We start from the raw sequence: 19,457 nt of genomic DNA, 5'->3' as shown, positions 1-19,457 counted from the left end.
TAGCCAGTGATTTATTTAGTTAGTTATATTATTTGTAAATAAAAATAAAACATAACTCAGGTCCAAACGGTAAAGTCATGTCATCATCCAACAGGAGCTCTCTGAGGCACTGACTCTATAAACACATGGTTAGAAAACCACGACTTGTGTTGACACCTGTCAGCCATGCACAACACCCACCCCTCACATCCTCTCACCCCCCACCACATGTGCTGAAAGAATAGATGGTCAAAAGGAAAGCAGCAGATGTCCCACAGTTTTTACATCCAGAACCGTCGGGTAGCTGTTGTTTTGAGGGGACTGTGTTTCAGTGGACTCAGCATTCTGGATAGGAGGACTACTCTGCTGCACGGTAAACAGTCAGTATCAAAAGACATCAGCTGTCATCCAGCCAGCTCCAGAGGATTCTACCAGTCTCAGTGAGTGGCTGTTGACATCCATGCACAGGCACGTGCCAGTCTCCCTCTTCAGTATGTCTGAATAGGATGAATGGCACATGGTTTGTACAGTGGTGTGAGACGGGCCCTGGCAGGCGGGCTGGCAGATAACGAGGGAGCGGTTTCATTGTTGGCATCAGATGGCCCTGTTCAATAAAAGATACTGGCAGTCAGCAGATCCCACTTCCTCTACTCTGTACAGCACCAGAGTTTTAGCACTCGCCCTACTACACCTGTGTGGTCAGGAAAACAAAACGCCCTCCAGCAGTGGCAGAGCTGAACTGTATTGTTAAATTAAAATCAGATATGAGCTACCAAGACATTTAAATGTTCATTAAATCATTGATTGATTAATTTATGGATTATCTTCACAATCAATCAATCAATCAACTAACTAATGTAAAGAAAATGTGACTTAAAGACTTCAAACTTTAAGATATTTTAATTTACTATCAATTGATTGCAAATACAAACTGCAAATTCTCACAGGAGGCTGGAGCTAGAGAATGCTTGCTATTCTGGCTAGAAAAAATAATTTAAACAGTATATTACTGCTATTGCAGATGATCATTCAGTTACTCAACAAATAGATTATAAACCCATCATTTCAGCTTTAAGGACTGGAAAGCTCCAAGCTCTACAGCACATTGAGGATGGTTTCAGGGCTGTGTTTCAGTTCAGACACTTGGTGCTTTGTCTCACTGTCAGCTGTTAAGTCTGTGTGTGTCTGTGTACAGTGTGCATGCCAGCTGTTGACTTAGCTGTCTTTCGTACTCCTGTTACTTTCTGCAAGACACACACTCTCATTCACCCTCTCTGCTTCCAAAAATAATCACTGACCACTGTATGATGTGTAGTGTCATTAATGTTGTTAAGGCGGCAGGTTGGGGCGGTTCATAAGACTAAGAGTTAAACAAATGGTAAACTCCTCCGTGAAGTGAAGAATTATTTTTTGCAGATTAATCTTAAACCATATGCCCCTTAACATTAAATTATTTCTATGTATTATTTCACATGATGTTCAGTAATCCATTGTGCAGAGAAAACTTTAGAAGAAAGATTATAATGTCTTGGGCATGATGTATGTGTGAAGTGTGCATCTCCTGACCTCTTATTTTAACATCACTTAAGACGACGGGGAATCCCTGAGAGGGGAAGTCGGTGTTAGCATGCAACCAATAATGTCTGTGGCATGAGTTCTCTGCAAGTACGGAACTGCTTTTACATCGAACGTAAAATTCAGTGAAACGGAAATAGTCTTCACAGTATTTGCCTTTGGTGAATTATATACACTAAATATCATTGTGCTTTATTTAAATACCATTCTTTCTGTTAATCAGGTCCCATTTATTGTTGGTATTTTCTTAAAGAGATATTATGCTGTTATAGTGTCGTTCAGCTTGTTAAAGCGATAGCTTGTTGAAGTGGATTTGTTTTTTCCTTTATTTTTATCTAAAAGTTTGAATCCAGGACCGAATATGAAATGAATGAAATTATTGTGATGAAACCTAAAAGTGACACATTTTCTGTCTAATTAAATCTGGTGTTTTACATATCACCAGGATCCTGTTGGAGGAGGAATTCTTCTGTTTATCCAGACCTCATAAAATCATTGCAGAAGAAACACACCTATTTGTTTTTTCATGTGAGAACTCCCCTTGGTACTTTACCCTGACACGTCCTGCTGTAGTGGGTAAACATTTAACCTGGTTTTCTGTTTCATTAATGAACACAAAATAATATAAACTTGGAGATGCAATGTGTTGTTAGATATCTGCATTGAGGTCTGTATGTGTGAATTTCTCCTAATGTGAGGACAGTAACCTGGTAAAACACGCTTGTACAATACCATGTCCTCCAGATATGCCCACTACTCCTCACGTGGATCCAATTATTTTGTCTGTTTTCCCAAATCTACTCAAAATGGTCCTCACATGGTGATATGAGTCAGAATGAGTCACTGATCCACTGAAACATGCAAAGTTTCTTTTTACAAAGCAGGGAAGAGGAAAATACTGATTTTAATTACTTTTAAAAATTAGAAAACAGCACCATAACTCTGCTGGCATATGGAGTATGTTCACATTTTTGTATTAGATCATCTGTAAGTTCAGTGATCATATACTGTATTTAATTTGAGCATGGGGATATTGGCAAACAATAAGTACAATAAATAAGAATTGGCTGGATAGAAATTAAAGCTAAAAACTGAGCAGTGTTTCCATCAGGCTGCCTAATTCTGTCGTGTGAAGAGCAGAGCGTAAAAGTCATGGAGCACAGGGGGCCACTGACACACCCATAAATAACACTAAGGAGATTGTCTGGTTGGTTGCAGATCTGAGGATTAGCTTCAGTCAGGTGGAAAGAGGTTTGGGTTTTCTAGGTGCTGGTTGTTTGCTCAGCTGTGGTGGTGGCAGCTTGAACTGGATGAAGTCCAAAAGATGCAGATTGATAAAGTAAACAGGACGTCTGCGCTGGAAACTGCATGTCAGTTTTCATTGGTTATCACGGCTTTGTTTCCAACTGGTTTGTGATTGGGTGGTTGGATTGTCACATCACCACCCAGAAGAAATGGACAGGATTATTTTCCACTGAACATCTGTATGAAAAGCCCAGCAGTACAAGTAATCTTCCTAAAATTCCTAAAATCTTTATTATCTCCTAACCTGTAGCATAACCTGTAACCCCAGTGTTTCTATAATGTGTGTCTGCCCACAAGAAGTAGTCTCATTCAATGAGGCAACAGATCAGACTGTGAATTGTTGGGTAGATCATTATCACTCACTGTGTCATAGGAACCATTTCTCAAGCATGGGTCATATGTTTTAACAGTCATGTCAGGACATGTTTAATTCATCAACGCGTCTGACAGGCAGCTGTTTTGTCTGAACAGAGTGGGAGCAGATAATGAGTAATGCTACACTCAAACATGTAGTGCTGCTTTTCTCTTCTGTTAATGCTGCTCATCTGCCCACTTTATCAGTCACTACCTCCACAACCACGTCCAGGATATCTTGAGCCATTTCTCTCTCCAGAGACGGCGACACTGAACTGGACTAGAGTTCTGCTCTTCTCCCTGTTTTTGGCTCCATCAGCCCACCTAACAGAGGCCCCATTGACTGTGGCAAACTGCAGCCCTCTCCTCGCGTTTCCCGTTTCTTTCAGTGTGTTCGTCCCCACCTGTGGTTAGTCTGTCTCCAGATAATGATGCACAAGAGTCACTGAATTACATTCTAAATGCCATTTTTTTGTGTTGTCTTGTGTCCATTTGCTCATTTTGCTAATAACTGTTGTAGTGTCAGTGCAGGACTTAATAAATGTGATCTTGTTCCACTGTGAATAAAAGGACATTAAGAGCAGCAGCCCTCCACCAATTATTTATTTATGTAGTGTAGTTCGCTGATCCAACGCGTGGATGAGGGGAAGGATGTGAGAAGGGGATTAGTGAGGAAAAGTGTGCTAATGTGCTAGAGCATAATAATGTCTTTATTACATCACTACAGTGGCTTAAAGCTGTGACTTCAATGCAATCATAAATGCACTGTCAAGTGTAAGAACACATGGTAGACGTACATATATACGTTATTGTCCACCCTTAACCCTTGTTTACTCATGAGAAAGCAGAGGAAACAGGAAGGACAGAAGAGTGGTGAGGAATATCTGACAGCTTCTTTAAGTACAGTTTCATTATTTGCTTTTCTTATTCTTTTTTTCTCTTCTTTGCATTGCATATTTCACAGGCTCTCACTTCTCCTTTCATTTGGTGTTGTTTCATGAGTCCTTAAGCTCTGTTGAGTTGTATGGTGAGAATTTTGAATAGTACAGGTGTGTCCTGTTAAGAAAGTGAGGCACATTACCACATCTAAAAGAAAATCCTCAAAGTGCAAACTTTGAGGATTTTCTTGTTAATGGTAAATGTGTTCACACATGCTAAACATGAAACTGTCTCTCTCTGCTTCTACAGATTATGAGTAATGGAAGCGGGATCGGTGGTGCGTGCTGTGTTCGAGTTTCTCCCCAGCGTCTCGGAGGAGCTGCCACTCTTTACCGGTGATGTCATTGAGGTGCTTGGCGTTGTGGATGAGTTCTGGTTGCTTGGTAGCAAAGATGGCGTCACAGGTAAGGTGTCAGGGGTTAGTATTACTGTAAATGTACTAAAAATGTTGAATATTTTGTATTTATATAAAACTCCAGCTTCAAGGTGTGTTATTTAAATTGGTTGACATGCCTTTGTTCTCTTACTCTGATTTTGTACATTACCCCTTACATATGTGATTAACCAATAAGGGGGCAGGTTGGAGCGGTTCATAAGACGACGACCTAAACAGATAATAAACGAAGAATTATTTATTGCAGATTGATTAGTCTTAAACCAGATGTCCCTTTACATTAAATGGTTTATATGTCTTGGGCATGATGCATGTTTGAAGTGCACAACTCGTCTCCTCTTTAAAGGTTAAACTCACAACTTTTTTAGAACATCACTTAAGATGACGACGGGGAATCCCTGAGGGGAAGTCAGTGTAAGCGTGTACATCTGTGTGAAACCCATATCGTTTCTGTGGCATGACTTCTCTGCAAAGACGAAACTGCTTATAAAATGTTAAATTCAATGAAACGGAAATACTCTACACAGTATTTGCTTTTTGTACATTATGTACACTACATGTCATTGGGCTTTATTTAATAACATTCTTTTTTTTAAATCAGGTTCCATTTTTTTGTTGGTATTTTCTTAAAGAGAAAGAGATGTTTTCTGCTGCCCTCACTGTTTTTCCTCTATGTCCCATCATCAGGTCAGTTCCCCAGCACCTTTGTGGAAGAGGTTACCATTCCCAGCATGAAGCCTGGAGACTGCCTCTATGTGTGCATCAGTGATTTCAGCTCAGCACAGCCAGGCAGCCTGTCCCTGAAGAGAGGTATGGACATGCCTCATGCACTTATAAAGACATTGATGATTTTTTTTTTAAAATAATGATCAAATCAGAACTGTTCTCTGGCTCTGGATGGTCACAGTCATGATTAGTGTCCTAAAATATACAGATCTTTTAAAAAGAGCACATATTGGATGTACCTGGATAAATCAAAAGCTAAACAGCGTGTTTTAAATAGTACTACCTATAACTCTAATGGGTCATGTTTTCTCACCTAGCTTAGCCCTACATGTTGATGTCACTGTGCTCAGGTAAACAGCTTCCTCTTGTGTTGTAGTGTCTTTGTGTTGTGTCCAATCATGTGACCTGACAGTCATAGTGGCTGTTGCCTTGTCTCCACTGCCAAAACCAACCTACTCTTGACTTGTGTGTTGCTAGTCTGGATCAAACATACATAGATTTTTGAACATCATCCAGGTATTATGCTAATGACATCTTGACAAAATTAGTGACTATACTGAAGACAAATAATACTAAACTATAAATTATTCTGTCTGGTGCTGAAATGAAATCCAGTTATGATGTGTGGAGTGTTTTTTGTAGTTTTATGAATATGCTTATTAGTGGATATACTTTACATGTCATACTGAAACTAATGAATGGAGACAAGGCATACAGTATGTTTTTTTTTTCCACTTTTCTATAACGGAGAGAGCAGTTTAATAATACATGCATGTTTTTGCATGATGAAAGAAACAGTTTTAAGCCAAAGCTCGAAAAAATTGCTAAGGGTCAGGTCTGTGATGTCATTCTACAGTAATGTCTGTCTGCTGGAGTTTCTGAAGAAAATCAATTAGAAAAGAAGATAGATTTCACTTTGTGCGCCTCAGGGTTTTTAGTTAAGATGAGCTAGAAGAGATACCACAACATACAGGAAGGAGTAAAAAAAAAAAACATACATAATCTCCCATACATCGTCATAGCTACAAGTCCAGCTTTGCATCAGATTTTGTATTACTTGGATACTAGTTTTTGGAAAGAAAAAATGTTCATTTAGAACATTAATGTAATTGTTAAAAGTGGTGGTATTTGCAAATTTCCCCCAAACTATTATTTTAAGTATGTAACTTTTTCAGAAAAATGACTATTAGCTGATAAAGCAGCACAAGGTGCATTTCCAAAACTCCCCACTAGATGTCCCCAGATGCCAAAATAAAACTCACATGGACTGTCATCAGCTGATTTTATTTTATTACTGAATTTTCTTAGTACATTCGTTTTTTTCCACTCAGGGTACAATCTTGATGTTTGTAGCAGTTGTAAATTTTTGTTGCTTTTTAATGTATTTTACTACAAGTGCTGGTACCAACACTACATATAGTAGTAGTTCAAATATTGTGGTTATACTAAGGGAAACAATGGGAGCTCACAACTTACCTCTTCACTAGCCCTAAGTAGGATCTTCCATAACTAATCAGCAATTCATCATACACTTATTTTTTTATTTGATACCATGACAAAATTTGCTCAATAACAATATTCCAGTGTACGTTTTGTCATAGATGACACTTCCCAGATCATAGGAAGCATAGGAAACAGTCCGTACTGGATATCTGAGAGTTGAAATGTTGATTTCCAGTATGAATTTCCATAGTTGCACTGGCAGTATTCCAGTTCAAGTCCCAGACACAATGGGAGGTGGAGCCACGGGTCTTTGGAATGTGACCCCAGTGACTTCTGGCTGATGATTCAACATTCCTCTAATCCCTGATTCTCCAGATATATTAGCAGCAGTACTGACCCTAATAAAGTTATTAGAAATACAATAATAAATGTAATCTAAAATCCATTTCAGTTCAGATCAATTAGGATTTCATTTAATTTTATTTAATAACATTTTCCTTTAAATGTGACTCCTATTAGTAATGTGAATAATACATGCAACCCCCTTATTGTATGTCTGTCTAGGTGATGTGGTAGTCGGAGAAGCAGGAGGGTCTGTGGACCTGGGGGAATCATGGCAACGTGGCTGTAATGCCTGGGGCATCCGTGGTCTCTTCCCCTCATCGTGTGTAAAGGAACTGAACCTTTCAGGCCGCTCCAGGCAGCTGTCTGAACGCTCAGCTCAGGCCCAGGCTTCAGAGCTCCCACCACATGCCCTGGGCCAAGCCCGGGCCCTAATGAGCCTCCATGCACAGCTCAACGAGGAGCTGGACTTCCGTGAAGGGGACCTTATCATCATCACCGGCCTGCCTGAGCCAGGCTGGTTTCAAGGAGAGTTGGCGGGCCGCAGGGGCATCTTCCCAGAGGGCTTTGTGGAGCTCCTTGGTCCACTTCGTTCTCCTCAGGAACCCGTGGATTGTCAGTATTTGAACGATGACGCTCAGCAAATTAGCTATGAGGACCCTTTTGACGTAGGAGAAGGGACTGAGGAGGAAGGTGTAGAAGACAGTGAGGACCAGAAGGAGGATGTGGCAGAAGAGGTAGAGGAGGAGAGCAGTATCTATGGAGTGGCTCTGTATGAGTTTCGGGCCATGGAGCCAGGTGAGTTGGACTTTGATGTCGGGGATCGCATACGGGTTATCAGCACGTTGGAAGATGGTTGGCTGGAGGGCGAGTTGAGAGGGAAACATGGTATCTTTCCTCATCGTTTTGTAAAAATTAAGGACAATGAGCAGAAAATGTCAGGGGAAACAAATATTGTTAAACCAGAAGACGATAAGGATAACAGCTGTACTTCACAATACAGCTCAGGTCAGTTATGTCCCAATGGGGCAAAGATAGATCCTGAATGGAGGACACATGAGGATCATACGGTGTGGGACTTGGACTACTTTGAAAAGACTGAGGAGCAGAGGTTGAATGAAAACAAAACTGGGTCTCAAAATAACAGAGAGCAAAAAGAGAGGGGAACCAGGCCTGACTCTCAGCCACATAGACCTATTACTCCAGTGCAAAGAGGGCCTGAGAGACCCAAATCCACTCCTCCAGCGAGGCCCAGACTCCCACCTCGGCCTAGTCTGCCTGCACATAGCAATACTAGGCACCATGGCCCATCTTCTGGCACAAATCGGTCTAACTATACTAATGGTAACAGTCGATCCTCCCAGCCTAAACTAAGTCATAGTCTGACCCTTCCTCGCACTCAGCCTGGTTGGTCTAAAGACAGCAGATACCATCAGAGGCCTCAAGCAGATGGTGCTTCCACCAAGTCTAGAAAGGCCAGCCTTGGCCAAGCCTTAATTAATCTTGTTGAAGACCATAAGGAGAAGAAGCTAACTCGCCATGCTAGCGTCACTGATGGTGATATAATGATGGGCAGTACTGAGACAAGGATAGGTTCTCAGCAGACAATTTGTGGCTCTAATGGGATAATGCCAACATCCATCCCCTTAGATGCCCTGGCAACCTCAGGCAGTGACCTGGAGGCCAAGCTCTCCCAGCAGCTTTCTGAGTTTGAGAAAAGCTTGACTGGTTTGTATAGTGATAACAACATGAGTTCTGATGCTTCAAGGGATATGTCTTCTGTAGACGACCTGAGCCAGAAACCCTGTGTCTCACGACACTTTTCTATTTTAGACTTCAGTGATGAAAGTGATATAATCCGAGGCTCCTCGCATTCTCCTGTTTCCCACCTCATGCGGTCAAACTCCGCCTCTTCCTCACTGGAGAGACGCAGAACTCTTCGCCCTCCTCCTCCTCGTCCTAGAGTCTGTCATCCCCCAGCCCCAGCTGCATACAAACCAACCCGCCCTGCTCCACGTCCACCTCCCCGTTGCCCGAGACAAAATACTGTTCCTGCAGCTAGCAACCCCCCCACAGGCAGCCCCATCTTCTACACCCCTGATGAACCAGCTAAAAACCTCCTCAACCAGATAGCTGAAGGGCAGGCTGAGTTTAGTGACCTTGCAGTGGCCCAGGAACCTGAAGTTGAATATCAGCTGGAAGCTGAGAATGAGCTGGAGAGAGAGATGGAGTTAGACAGTCAGAGACAGAGGGAAGAGGAAGAGAGGTACCGGCTTTTGCTTCGGCTACAAGAGGTGGAGCACGACATGGAAGCATATGCACACACGGCGGAGGAACTCAGGGCCATGTTGGAAGAAGAGGAGGAGGAGACAGCCCGCATGCAAGCCATGGAGAATCTGGAGTTCTGCACCTACACGCTGGAGACACTTGCCCTGGAGCAGCAGCAGCTACAAGGTAAGACTGATGGGCAGTGGACTGTGGATTTAAATAAGGGCTATAATGTCTCTTGTGCACTTACATTGTGTCTTGTATATCTTTATTTGTGCTCAAACTGAGGAATTTAGGATAATTTTTATTACTATGGTTATTTTTTTAATCTAATGCTACAAATACATTTAAACATCCCTAACATACAAATGTATATGATTGATTGTACCACAATCAGCCAAAGCTAATTGGTTTGGATTTGGTTTTGCCATGTCATATTTCCTGGGGACTCATTGCTGTCTTTGGCAGCCCAACACTTTCTCACATAGGTACGAGGTGCATTCCTGCACATAGTGAGAAGCTAAGCAATGTACATGGGCCTCTGTCTCTTTTTACGCTCCGTTAGTCTCTGTCTTTCTCCTCAAATGTGTTCCCTCTTCAATCTTTCTCAAAGTTTCCTCTGTCATCCTTTTCATTCATCATTTGTTTTTTCCAAATTGAGTAAGTGTGTTTTGGGGTTTTTGCTGGAGTGGAGACGGAAAGGTTATGTCTCACTTTAGACTGGGGCCCAAAGTGTGGCTGTGGCGAGCTGTAACATGGCCCTTGGTACAGCTCACCACACTGTTTGGACAGGCAGGCTTGCAGAGTGTTTGTCAGACAGTTTGTGCTGTTTTACTGTCACTATTGAATGAGGTGGGAACCAGGTGGGAACCAGTCAAAATGGGATAAATTGGAAACACTTGACTTTCTTGGCTTGGTGATGAGATGACATATATCCTAAAACTATATAAATTTGTTAACCGTCTGTGATTTTCTCTTAATGTAAGACTGTCTCTTACAGTCAGGCTGTTGTTTACTATGCTAAAATCATCTCACTTCTTCTTCTTTTCCTTTTGGCTGCTCCCTTCAGGGGTCGCCACAGCGAATCATCTGCCTCCATTTAACCCTATCCTACTAAAATCATCTCACATAGATAATAAAAATACTACCAGAGGAATCCACTTTGGTTTTATTTACTACTTGTTGGTCTTTATACCAGTCAATTAAGACTGGTTAGATGCCTGTGTTTATTGTTTCCATTTTTGTGGTATACAAATAATTCATACAAATGGCTGTATGTGAATAAATGATGTCTGTCACTGAAAGGAATCAGCCTAAGGGCATGTGCAGGTTTTATTGGCTTTACATGTGGTACATGGCTTTCTCTAAGGGCCATGCACTACAGAGTTTCCATTTACTCATCACAGTCCAGGAATTCTCACGCCTTCCTTTCATAGTAATAGACCTAAAGACTAAATGTGTGTTTCTCCTTTGATATTTGTGCTGCTCTTACATATGGAAACAGATGAAGGTGGTGAAATAATTGGTGGTTGATAGTCAGCACCTGGAATGTTAAAACAGCCAAGAACACTCACATTGTAATGTGTTTGACATGGTAATTATCAGCTCATTAATCCAACACAAAAAGCTTATCAAGATAAGTTAGGAGGATATTAAGTTTCCCTTTGTTTTGCCTTTCAGTGCAGGACTGGCGGAAAGACGTGTACAGAGCAAAACTACTCTCAGGATCTTTGTTGCAAAAAAAAAAAAAAAAAAAATTGTTTGTCATACTACTGCTATGTGTAGGAGTGAGTGTTCTCTGCTTTTGCAGGGTGTGTTCCTGAGGTTACTGCATGAGAGACAATAGAAGCTTATTGTTATAGGGCAGGGAGTTACTTGAACACTGAGCTCGCTCTGCCTGCACGTCAGAGTAGATCAAAACAGAAAGAACCAATCAGGGTGTAAATGCTTGTTTTGAAGAGATTTTCATTTATATAATTTTGCACCATGAATGTTGCATCATAAATACTGTAATATGGTATTAATGATTTGTTTTAGTTTGAATGAGTGATCGATTAATACATAAAAAAGAACTTTTTCTATCTTACATATATATATATTATATCAGAGAATGGCAGTTTAATTTAAACAGCTGTTACAAATTACATTTGGCAGAACTAAAAAAGAAAAACTTGGTTAGATCTGTAGATCTTTACCCCACTCTGTCTGTTTGTGTTTCCTTTTTGACCTTCAGCTTCCTTTAATTGTTTGAACCCTCTATTAAAAAGCTTTCCTCAGTTTCTGTGACACCACAGCCTAATCTGTTCAAAAGTGTTTTCATGGATCCATTTCAGCTTCAGGTTTCCCTCAGTGAGCTGTATAAATGGGTAGACTTCTAGGTTGCACACAGTTTGATATATGGCCTTATTCCTGGACATCACACTGCTGTTCCTAGATGTGCAGTATGTCGATCAGGTCCTTGACAGCTTCATGAGCCTAAGCTTACACAGCCATGGAGAGGAATGTTGTATTTCACACGTCCACAAACATACAGTTTCGGTTGTTCCCTGCCACTGAAATCTAAGATGTTGAACACTGATAATTAAATAGTCTTACACAATACGACATCAAGTAAAGTTTCTAGACGCTTTATGAATAGCCTTAAGTTTTTTTTTTTTTTCTAATCCTAAAAGATAGTGTCTCTTTGGAGAGTGGGGGACTGTCAACAATAGCTCATTGTACACAGCAGCAGCAGCTACTTTTTCAGTAGCTGCTTAGCCTTATCAGGCTGTGCACACTAGAAAATCACTCCCTCTCTACTCTCATTTACTTTTGCCATTTAACTTGTTTTCACACTCAGAAAACATGTTTCACGTAAATATCTCACAGGCTTTTTCATGTGTAAATGATCGCCCCTCCTTAAAAACAGGGCAAAGTCAAACTTCTATGCTGCCATTAGATTCGCACTCAGTTTCAGTTTACCTAAGAATATCATGGCCTTTGGACCAGTGTTGAAAGTTAGAATGTGAATGTTAGAGCTGGTTGTATACTTAGATATGAATGAGTTGCACCATCTCTTTTGTGACTGCAGCGAGTATTAATGACCTGGTGAACATTACATTGAAACTCCAACAGGATATAAGGAAGGATGGAAAAATGCTGATCTGATGGGAGGGAGGGAGAAAAGTTCATAGTCCCTCAAAGGCAGTTTGTGAAAAGAGTTTAAATGAGTCCTTATCTTTCATCAAAGAAAATCTCCAGGCAGACTGTTTTCCTGCAAACGGAGCTATTAGCCAATTAAAACAATGGGAGGGACTGTTCGTTTAATCTTCCACTCATGTGACTTCACTGAATCATTAACCCAAGTAGGCCCCTCCTTCAGTAACCCCCCACTTCCATGATTCGCTGAGATGGCTACAGGGAGGGTTCGATTTGGTTACACAGAGGGCTGGGAGGTGCTTGGGCCAGGCAGTCTTGCTTGAAGCAGTGTAGAGGAGACAGAGAAAACAAGTGGGAGAGTTACAGACAATATGCCTGACAGGTGGAGTCTCCCACAGCGCTTTGTTATGGAATGCAGGATTTTGGACAGAAGGAATAAGCCACATTGAACAACAAACAGTACCAAGTGGGCTGATTTAAACAGCAAGGACCATGAAGAGCCCAGTGGTTTTTGGCAACCCAGTCATGTTTGGTCCAGTGGATTGGAACTATGCAGCTGGTGCCCCGGTTAAGAAAGGGAAGAGTATGGAGGAGTTGGGGGATGCTGACTGTGCGAGAGAGAGAGAAAGGATGGCTCATTTGCAACAGATACAACTACTACACCAACAGCAGCTTCAGCAGCAACAGGTTGGATATCCTGGGTATGGAGTAATTCCTACTGGCCAGCCACAAGGACCAATCATGGTAGCAAGTCCTGGTGACCCACTTTTACCTCCAGGCTGCCCTGTGCCTGTGCACAGTAGTATGGTGGTGCCTGTAGGCGGGACAGTGCATGTGCCAGCTCAATGGCCAGTACAATTGGGAGATCAGTCTCAAATTAGACAGGGTAATGTCTGCCCCCAACCCAGCTGGGAATATGAAGACCAGTACAAGACAGCATTCAAAGACAAGAGGTCACACGGCCAGGATGTTTACTTCCACCCTCGTTCAGAGGACGGTCACCTAGAACTGAGGATATCTGAATGGAAAGGTAAACACTGTTTTTACCAGGGCCCAGAGGATTACGGCCACCAGGACTACAGAAGAATAGGACAAGAAAAAGACAATAATGATTTGAGACGTCAAGAAGGGTACAGTAAATCAGACAAGGACAGAAGAAGAAGAGACGATTGGCCAAGAGAAAATGACCATAACTCTGAACGTTATGACCACAGGAGTCACAGTGACCTGGAGGAGTATGATCATAAGGACAAGTACAAGTACAGGAATACTTATGACAGGAAATACAATGGCCGCTATGATGACAGAGGGCAGGAGTATTATGACAGCAGGAGACACCGTAAACATGATCACAGAGAACATGACAGTTACAACAGTGAGTACGAAGACCACTATGATCGTGAAGACACCTATGCGCGCAGAGACGATTACAGGGACAGTGATCGGTACTATGACCAGGAGAAGGATTATTATGACTCTAAAGATGGTTATCGCTTTAGAGAAAAGGACTACTACCAACGTAGAGAGGAGGACTGCTATTATGATGAGCGGAATCGAAAGGACCGTTACTATGACCGGCGTGCAGATGATCGATATGACCGCAGAGAAAATAGCAGCAAAGATAGAGATGTCCACAATCGAAGGTCAGAGGAAAAGTACACCAGTAAAGGAAGGGGCCAGTATGACTCTGAACTGGATGAACACAGTGGTTATAAGGACAGGGACATCTCCAATAGGTACAAGGATATAGTTGATAACCGAAGAGATGATGACTATGACAGCAGAAGGAAGGACAACTATAAAGCAAGGGAGCGCTATGACTGGAAGGCCGTGGACCACTATGACTATGACGATGAAGATGGCTATGATTCCAGAGAAAGGGAACATTCTCGCCACAAGCTCCGAGACAGATTTAAAGAGCTACGTTCAGTGTCTGTAGATCTACAATATGAGGATTACCACAAAATGGATCGCAAAACCCACTGTGAGCAATGGGTTGAGCAGCAGAACCAGAAGCTGGCACTCAGGGAGATGCACTCTTTTGAGGATCCCATTATATACCGGCACAGTGACGAGCGGGAAAAGGGGTATGAGTCAAGTGCTGGTAGTATTGGTTCAAAACAGGGTCGCAAGCCAGTTTATGTGGGCTCACTAGATCGTAACAGCTTCTACAGGAAGACAGCTCCAAGCTCCCTGAGGAAGTCCCAGTTTGCCACTGCCAGAAGAAATAACAAAGGTAAACACATGCTGTATTTGCACAGCATAAGGTACATACCACTCTACAGTTCATCACCATTATGTTGACAGGCTCAAATACAGCTCAACTTTACTAAACAGATCTTACAAAAACAAAAGAGCACACATGGGCTGAAAAGTTCCTAACATGCCCAACCTCTGTAGATAAAACAGAGTGGAGAGACTGATTGTCTTTGCTCTCTTGCAATTTAGTATTGATGACCTTTAAAGGTACTCTTCTAATCAATGATAGAAGGTTTAAAGTGCTGACTACCCAGACTCACCTCCTACATGTGTGCTTGGAACCTGTGTGTATATGTTTGTGTGTATCGGTGTCATCTCTCTCACAGGAAAATGAGCTGTCAGGAATTTGTGGATGTAGAAACCTGCAAAACAGGTCATTCCCCACTGTAGGTTTCCTGTTTGCTGCCATACTCTCGTTCTCTATAACGCTGTGCTCACCCATAACTAGTCTGTTCAGTTTTTTGCATGACTGAAAGGTCTGTCTTTTACTTTCTTGGTTGTTTTCTTCAGACAGGGAGACAACTCATTCTAAATACAGTCTTAGTGCAATCTAAGGCGACTGTCTCTGAGATGTTTTTAAGCATGTTTTGTAAACAAGTCATATCTTTATTTACTATATACATTTCAACCTAAATTTTACACAATCATAGACCAAAATTCTCTGGCTGCTATTTTAGTCAGACTTTGGACTTTGTGATTGTGAAACATGCACAACAGACACACTGCATCACCTTTAGCCTGGGAAAAGGAGCAAATTTTAACCCCTTATTTAATTTTAAAGAAGCCAAATGGTGCAATGTATCAGTGTCAAATGAAGAAATTTGCTTGAATCAAATATATATATATATATATATATATATATATATATATGATTGAGATCATAAAACATTAGTCAGTTATTTTAGCCTCTTATTAAGCTCCTTTAACACTAGAGACAAGGTTGAATACCCAGCTCATGAATGGTCAAAAAGTGGCCCAGGGAATAAATAATAGGCTGATAGTTAATTTGTGTAGACTGATAGGCAGTCATAGTGGGTAAATGTAAAAAAAAGGAACTAATACAACATTAGAAAGTTGGTGTGTTTGTGTGGAATCAAAGATAGAGAGAGCACTCTTCTGGTTCTCTTCATTGTGTCTGAGAAGAAGCAGGTGGCGCCCCACAACCCCTCCCCCAGTCACCTAGAAACACATGCACACAGAGTCCACATCGGCCCCCACCACATATCCATTCCAGGAGTCCAAGTCTTAATCCCTAGCGTCAGCATGGTGAGTGGATGGCGGGGGTCTGTCTGGTGCCAGGCGGTGGCCAGCACTGGCCTGACTCCTTCACAGCAGGACTAGACTGATACCCAGTGCATGTGTGCGCAGTACAGTGACCACTGGAGGCTTATTTAAGAGATGACGCCATTTTTCAAAGTGCACACACATATGCACAATTGCTGCTGCAATGTCGTGTCATCCCTTAATCTTGTTAAACTGTTTCAGCCAAGGTTTTGCCTTGAGGAAATAATTTGATTGCAGGGCTAAAACATTAGACCATCTCACCTGAGTGCTTATTGCTTATTGCTTGCACGACGTGATTCAGTGACATTGAGGTGATGGTCAAGGCTTGTCCTTAAACATGTAGAAGGGCTTTTATTTTCAGTAATTGAGCATTAGTCTTCTGTCAATCATCTATAGAGCCTAAATAGAGTCAACAGAAGCTAGTAATCAATATTTCATCTGACATACATACAAGCATGTAGCATGACAGCTGGATCACTTGGATTTCAGTGGTTATGGTTGCACTCTTGAACTTAAATGTTTATCAATGTTTATCCATGACAGATATCTGCTGTTGGTGTTGCTGTAGCACAGTCCGATAAGTAAACAAACAAATAAACTAGTTTGAATGTTAATTTGTGGTAGTTATCCCAGATGTTACGTTTGGCTTGTACATCTTGGCTTCACCTTTGGGAACTTGTTCATTTTTACACTCACACATACAGTGATTATTTTACTGTTCTCTGGGCTAATGATAAATACTCTCTTCGTAGTAAATAAGGGAAGCAGTGTCAAATATCACATAACAGCACATAATATAATTCACTTACTGAGTTATGAGGTAACTCATAAAGCCCAGAGGCAAATCTTTGTCTTTACTTGTCCTGCTGTTAGCAACACATACAAGTCGACAAGTTCCTCACGGCTGTTCTCACACAGGTTGTACTGAAGGAACAATATTTTCCCACAGTCTCTTAGGCAATAGTCCTTAGACTCTATATGAATTGACCATATAAAAACTGAAGAAATGTTGTATAATTTGTCTGTTTTCCATATTTAAAATGGTTTCCTTTACTATGATGTGCCACCATAGTTCAGCACCTGCAAAATCCACTAAACTCATTGCCCTCGAATAGGCCCCTCACTTAATGGTTTGGTTCCTCCTAAAGCCCTCTCTGCACATATGCAAAACCGATGGTCTCTTGAAGTAATTGGACGTTGTTCACCATAGAGATCAGACCAAATGAGAAATTCCAAGAAAGCGAGAGTCCCGTTTGCCATGCAAGATTTTAGCAGCTTAGTTATTCAAATTGTTAATTAGACTGTTGGCTTGTCCACTTGGAAACAAGAAGAGATGCATCTGCTGGTGTCTGATAATGGACACTAAACACAAGACTGTATGTGAAAGAAATGCTCCATGTGTCAGTAAACAACTTGCTATGGTGCATAGAGATTGCTATGAGATTTATCCAGAAGCTGGAATGTGACCTTTTGACATTTGACCCTAATAGAGATAAACAGGATGGCATGTCTTCCTTTTTAAATGACATTCTACATGGTGCAACAGCTGGTGGTAGAAATTTGGACAAAAGACAGGAAATACAACCGAATAAAAGCCCACGTGTGTTTAGTCAGTTGGACAATGTTTAAAAAATGTAAGATTTTGTCCCGCAGAGAATTCATCTTGATTCAGTGCTGCCTCTTTCTCTATAATGTGTGAAATAATATGTGTAAGAAAACAAATCCAGTATTGATTGCAAGTTATGGCTTGTTGAAGGTTGTCAGGTAAATACTGTTGCATTTGGCAGAGCAGAGTGTGGGAATTTATTCTCACAGTGTCACCCATGGGATCATTTAAGCAAAGACACTCCCTGCTCTCCAAAACTTGGCCTGATATGAAGTGGGCCCCTCGCTATTGTTGTTGCTGTGGTAACTGTGCACTCTGCTGTGAACAGGGCATAGTTGTGACTGGGCACAGCTTAATAGTGAACATGACTTTAGGGAATTATTACTGGAAAACTGGGTTGGCTGAAGTTGTGTAATACTGGGGAAAAAAAATCGAAAGATATTTAAATCTCTACAGAGAAAAACTAAATATTTACTTGGATGGATTTGTACATTGTGTAAAAGTAAAGAATCCTTAAGTGCAAACTAACTTAGGAAGATGGTTATGGTTTGAGGTTGAAGCCATGGCGCAAACTAAGGATCATCATTTTGATAGAATTCAGCTTGTCAAAGGAGGAGCCTGGCCATGCTTCAGTAGACCGTGAAACAGGAAGCAGATTACTCACAGATGTGGATTTAACTTCTCTGAACCTGACCTGTCTTACTCTGCAGAGCCCTGATGCTGTAGCCAAATGTGATTTCATGTGGCATGGCATCTTAAAAATGACCCTCTCTGTCAGTAAAGCAGTGTTATTATCCAGTTTCCCTACTGCAGAAAGTTCATATCTGACATCTTAACATTAACAAGCTCACGTGACATCTGTCCTGGGGCATTAGCCTGAAGAGCATAAATCAACATTCACTATAATAAAAGCTAAAATAGTATACTAGGAAAATTACTTTGTTCCAGTTTGGGTTTGGGCCCCTGCTTGTTGAAACCTGTTCAGTGTCAGCAGTGAACTGCTCTAGTCCAGCTCCAGGTTTTACTGTCACCCTGAGTGGTCGTTCTCCCTGGTGTGTGAGTGTGTGTGTGTCTGTTAGTGTGTGTAATCATGCTGGGTTCCCATCCATTCTCATGGTAATTGGAGCTCTGGAATGGAGTTTTTGCTGCGGGATGTGCAGTCAGGAGCTGGACTTCAGATCAACAATGGACTATTTATAATCAGTGCTGTTGTCTGAACCGCCGTGTGTGTGTGTGGAATGAGTGGGGGTGCTTGTTTTTAAAGCGGTGTGAAGAAAGTTGCAAGCAGCAGGTGGGTGAAGCCTCTTCATCATCCTCATCCTCTTTCTCCACTTTAGTCTCTTTTTCTGTGTAGAATGAGAGTTCATGAGTTTTCAGGGGTTACTTTTCTTACAATCTTAAGTTTGTGTTTTAGTGATTAATATTTCAGGTGCATTTGAATCCATTTGGAGATTTAGTAGAAAAGTTTGTCCAGTTTTTTTCTATAATGCATCTGATTGTTGGGCCTGATATCAACTTCTTTGTCTCTGTTAAACCCTTGATGACCTAGGCTAATGTGTCAGTTGTGACTGTGACTGGAGTCATGTGGGGGTCTGAAGGGAGAAGGTGCAGTGTAGTAAGAAATGTCGTCTGTCTTGTGTTTTTAAGTACACACCCTGTTGGGACAGATGCAGAAATCCAGTCTGCTGTTTATTTTTAATTTAAGGATTAGCACTGAATGTGATTCATAATGTGTTGTAAAGATAAAACCATTTGCAAATTGTCTGATTCCTGTGAAGTGACTTAGGGTTTCTCTTGCTAACTTTACTGAGTATATCCCAGAATTTTCTCTAACTTTCTCTCTAA

General features: G+C 41.4%; 1 protein-coding gene across 2 annotated transcripts in view; it reads left to right on the top strand.

The window, feature by feature from the left end:
* The window catches only part of dnmbp (dynamin binding protein), a 33,916-nt gene that overhangs the window by 4,522 nt on the left and 9,937 nt on the right, over positions 1-19,457 (top strand). Inside the window, exons 2-4 of one of the 2 annotated variants that reach the window (XM_026315482.2) lie at positions 4,402-4,556; positions 5,234-5,356; positions 7,280-9,511. In XM_026315482.2, coding sequence (XP_026171267.1) covers positions 4,412-4,556; positions 5,234-5,356; positions 7,280-9,511 — 2,500 coding nt within the window. In that variant the 5' untranslated portion in view covers positions 4,402-4,411. Of the gene's footprint in view, positions 1-4,401; positions 4,557-5,233; positions 5,357-7,279; positions 9,512-12,749; positions 14,700-19,457 lie in introns of those variants that run through there. The other variant, XM_026315483.2, reaches the window with a different exon arrangement.

Source organism: Mastacembelus armatus, chromosome 19 (assembly GCF_900324485.2).
Source record: "Mastacembelus armatus chromosome 19, fMasArm1.2, whole genome shotgun sequence".
Taxonomy (NCBI): domain Eukaryota; kingdom Metazoa; phylum Chordata; class Actinopteri; order Synbranchiformes; family Mastacembelidae; genus Mastacembelus; species Mastacembelus armatus.
This window is presented reverse-complemented; position numbering and strand designations above follow the sequence as displayed.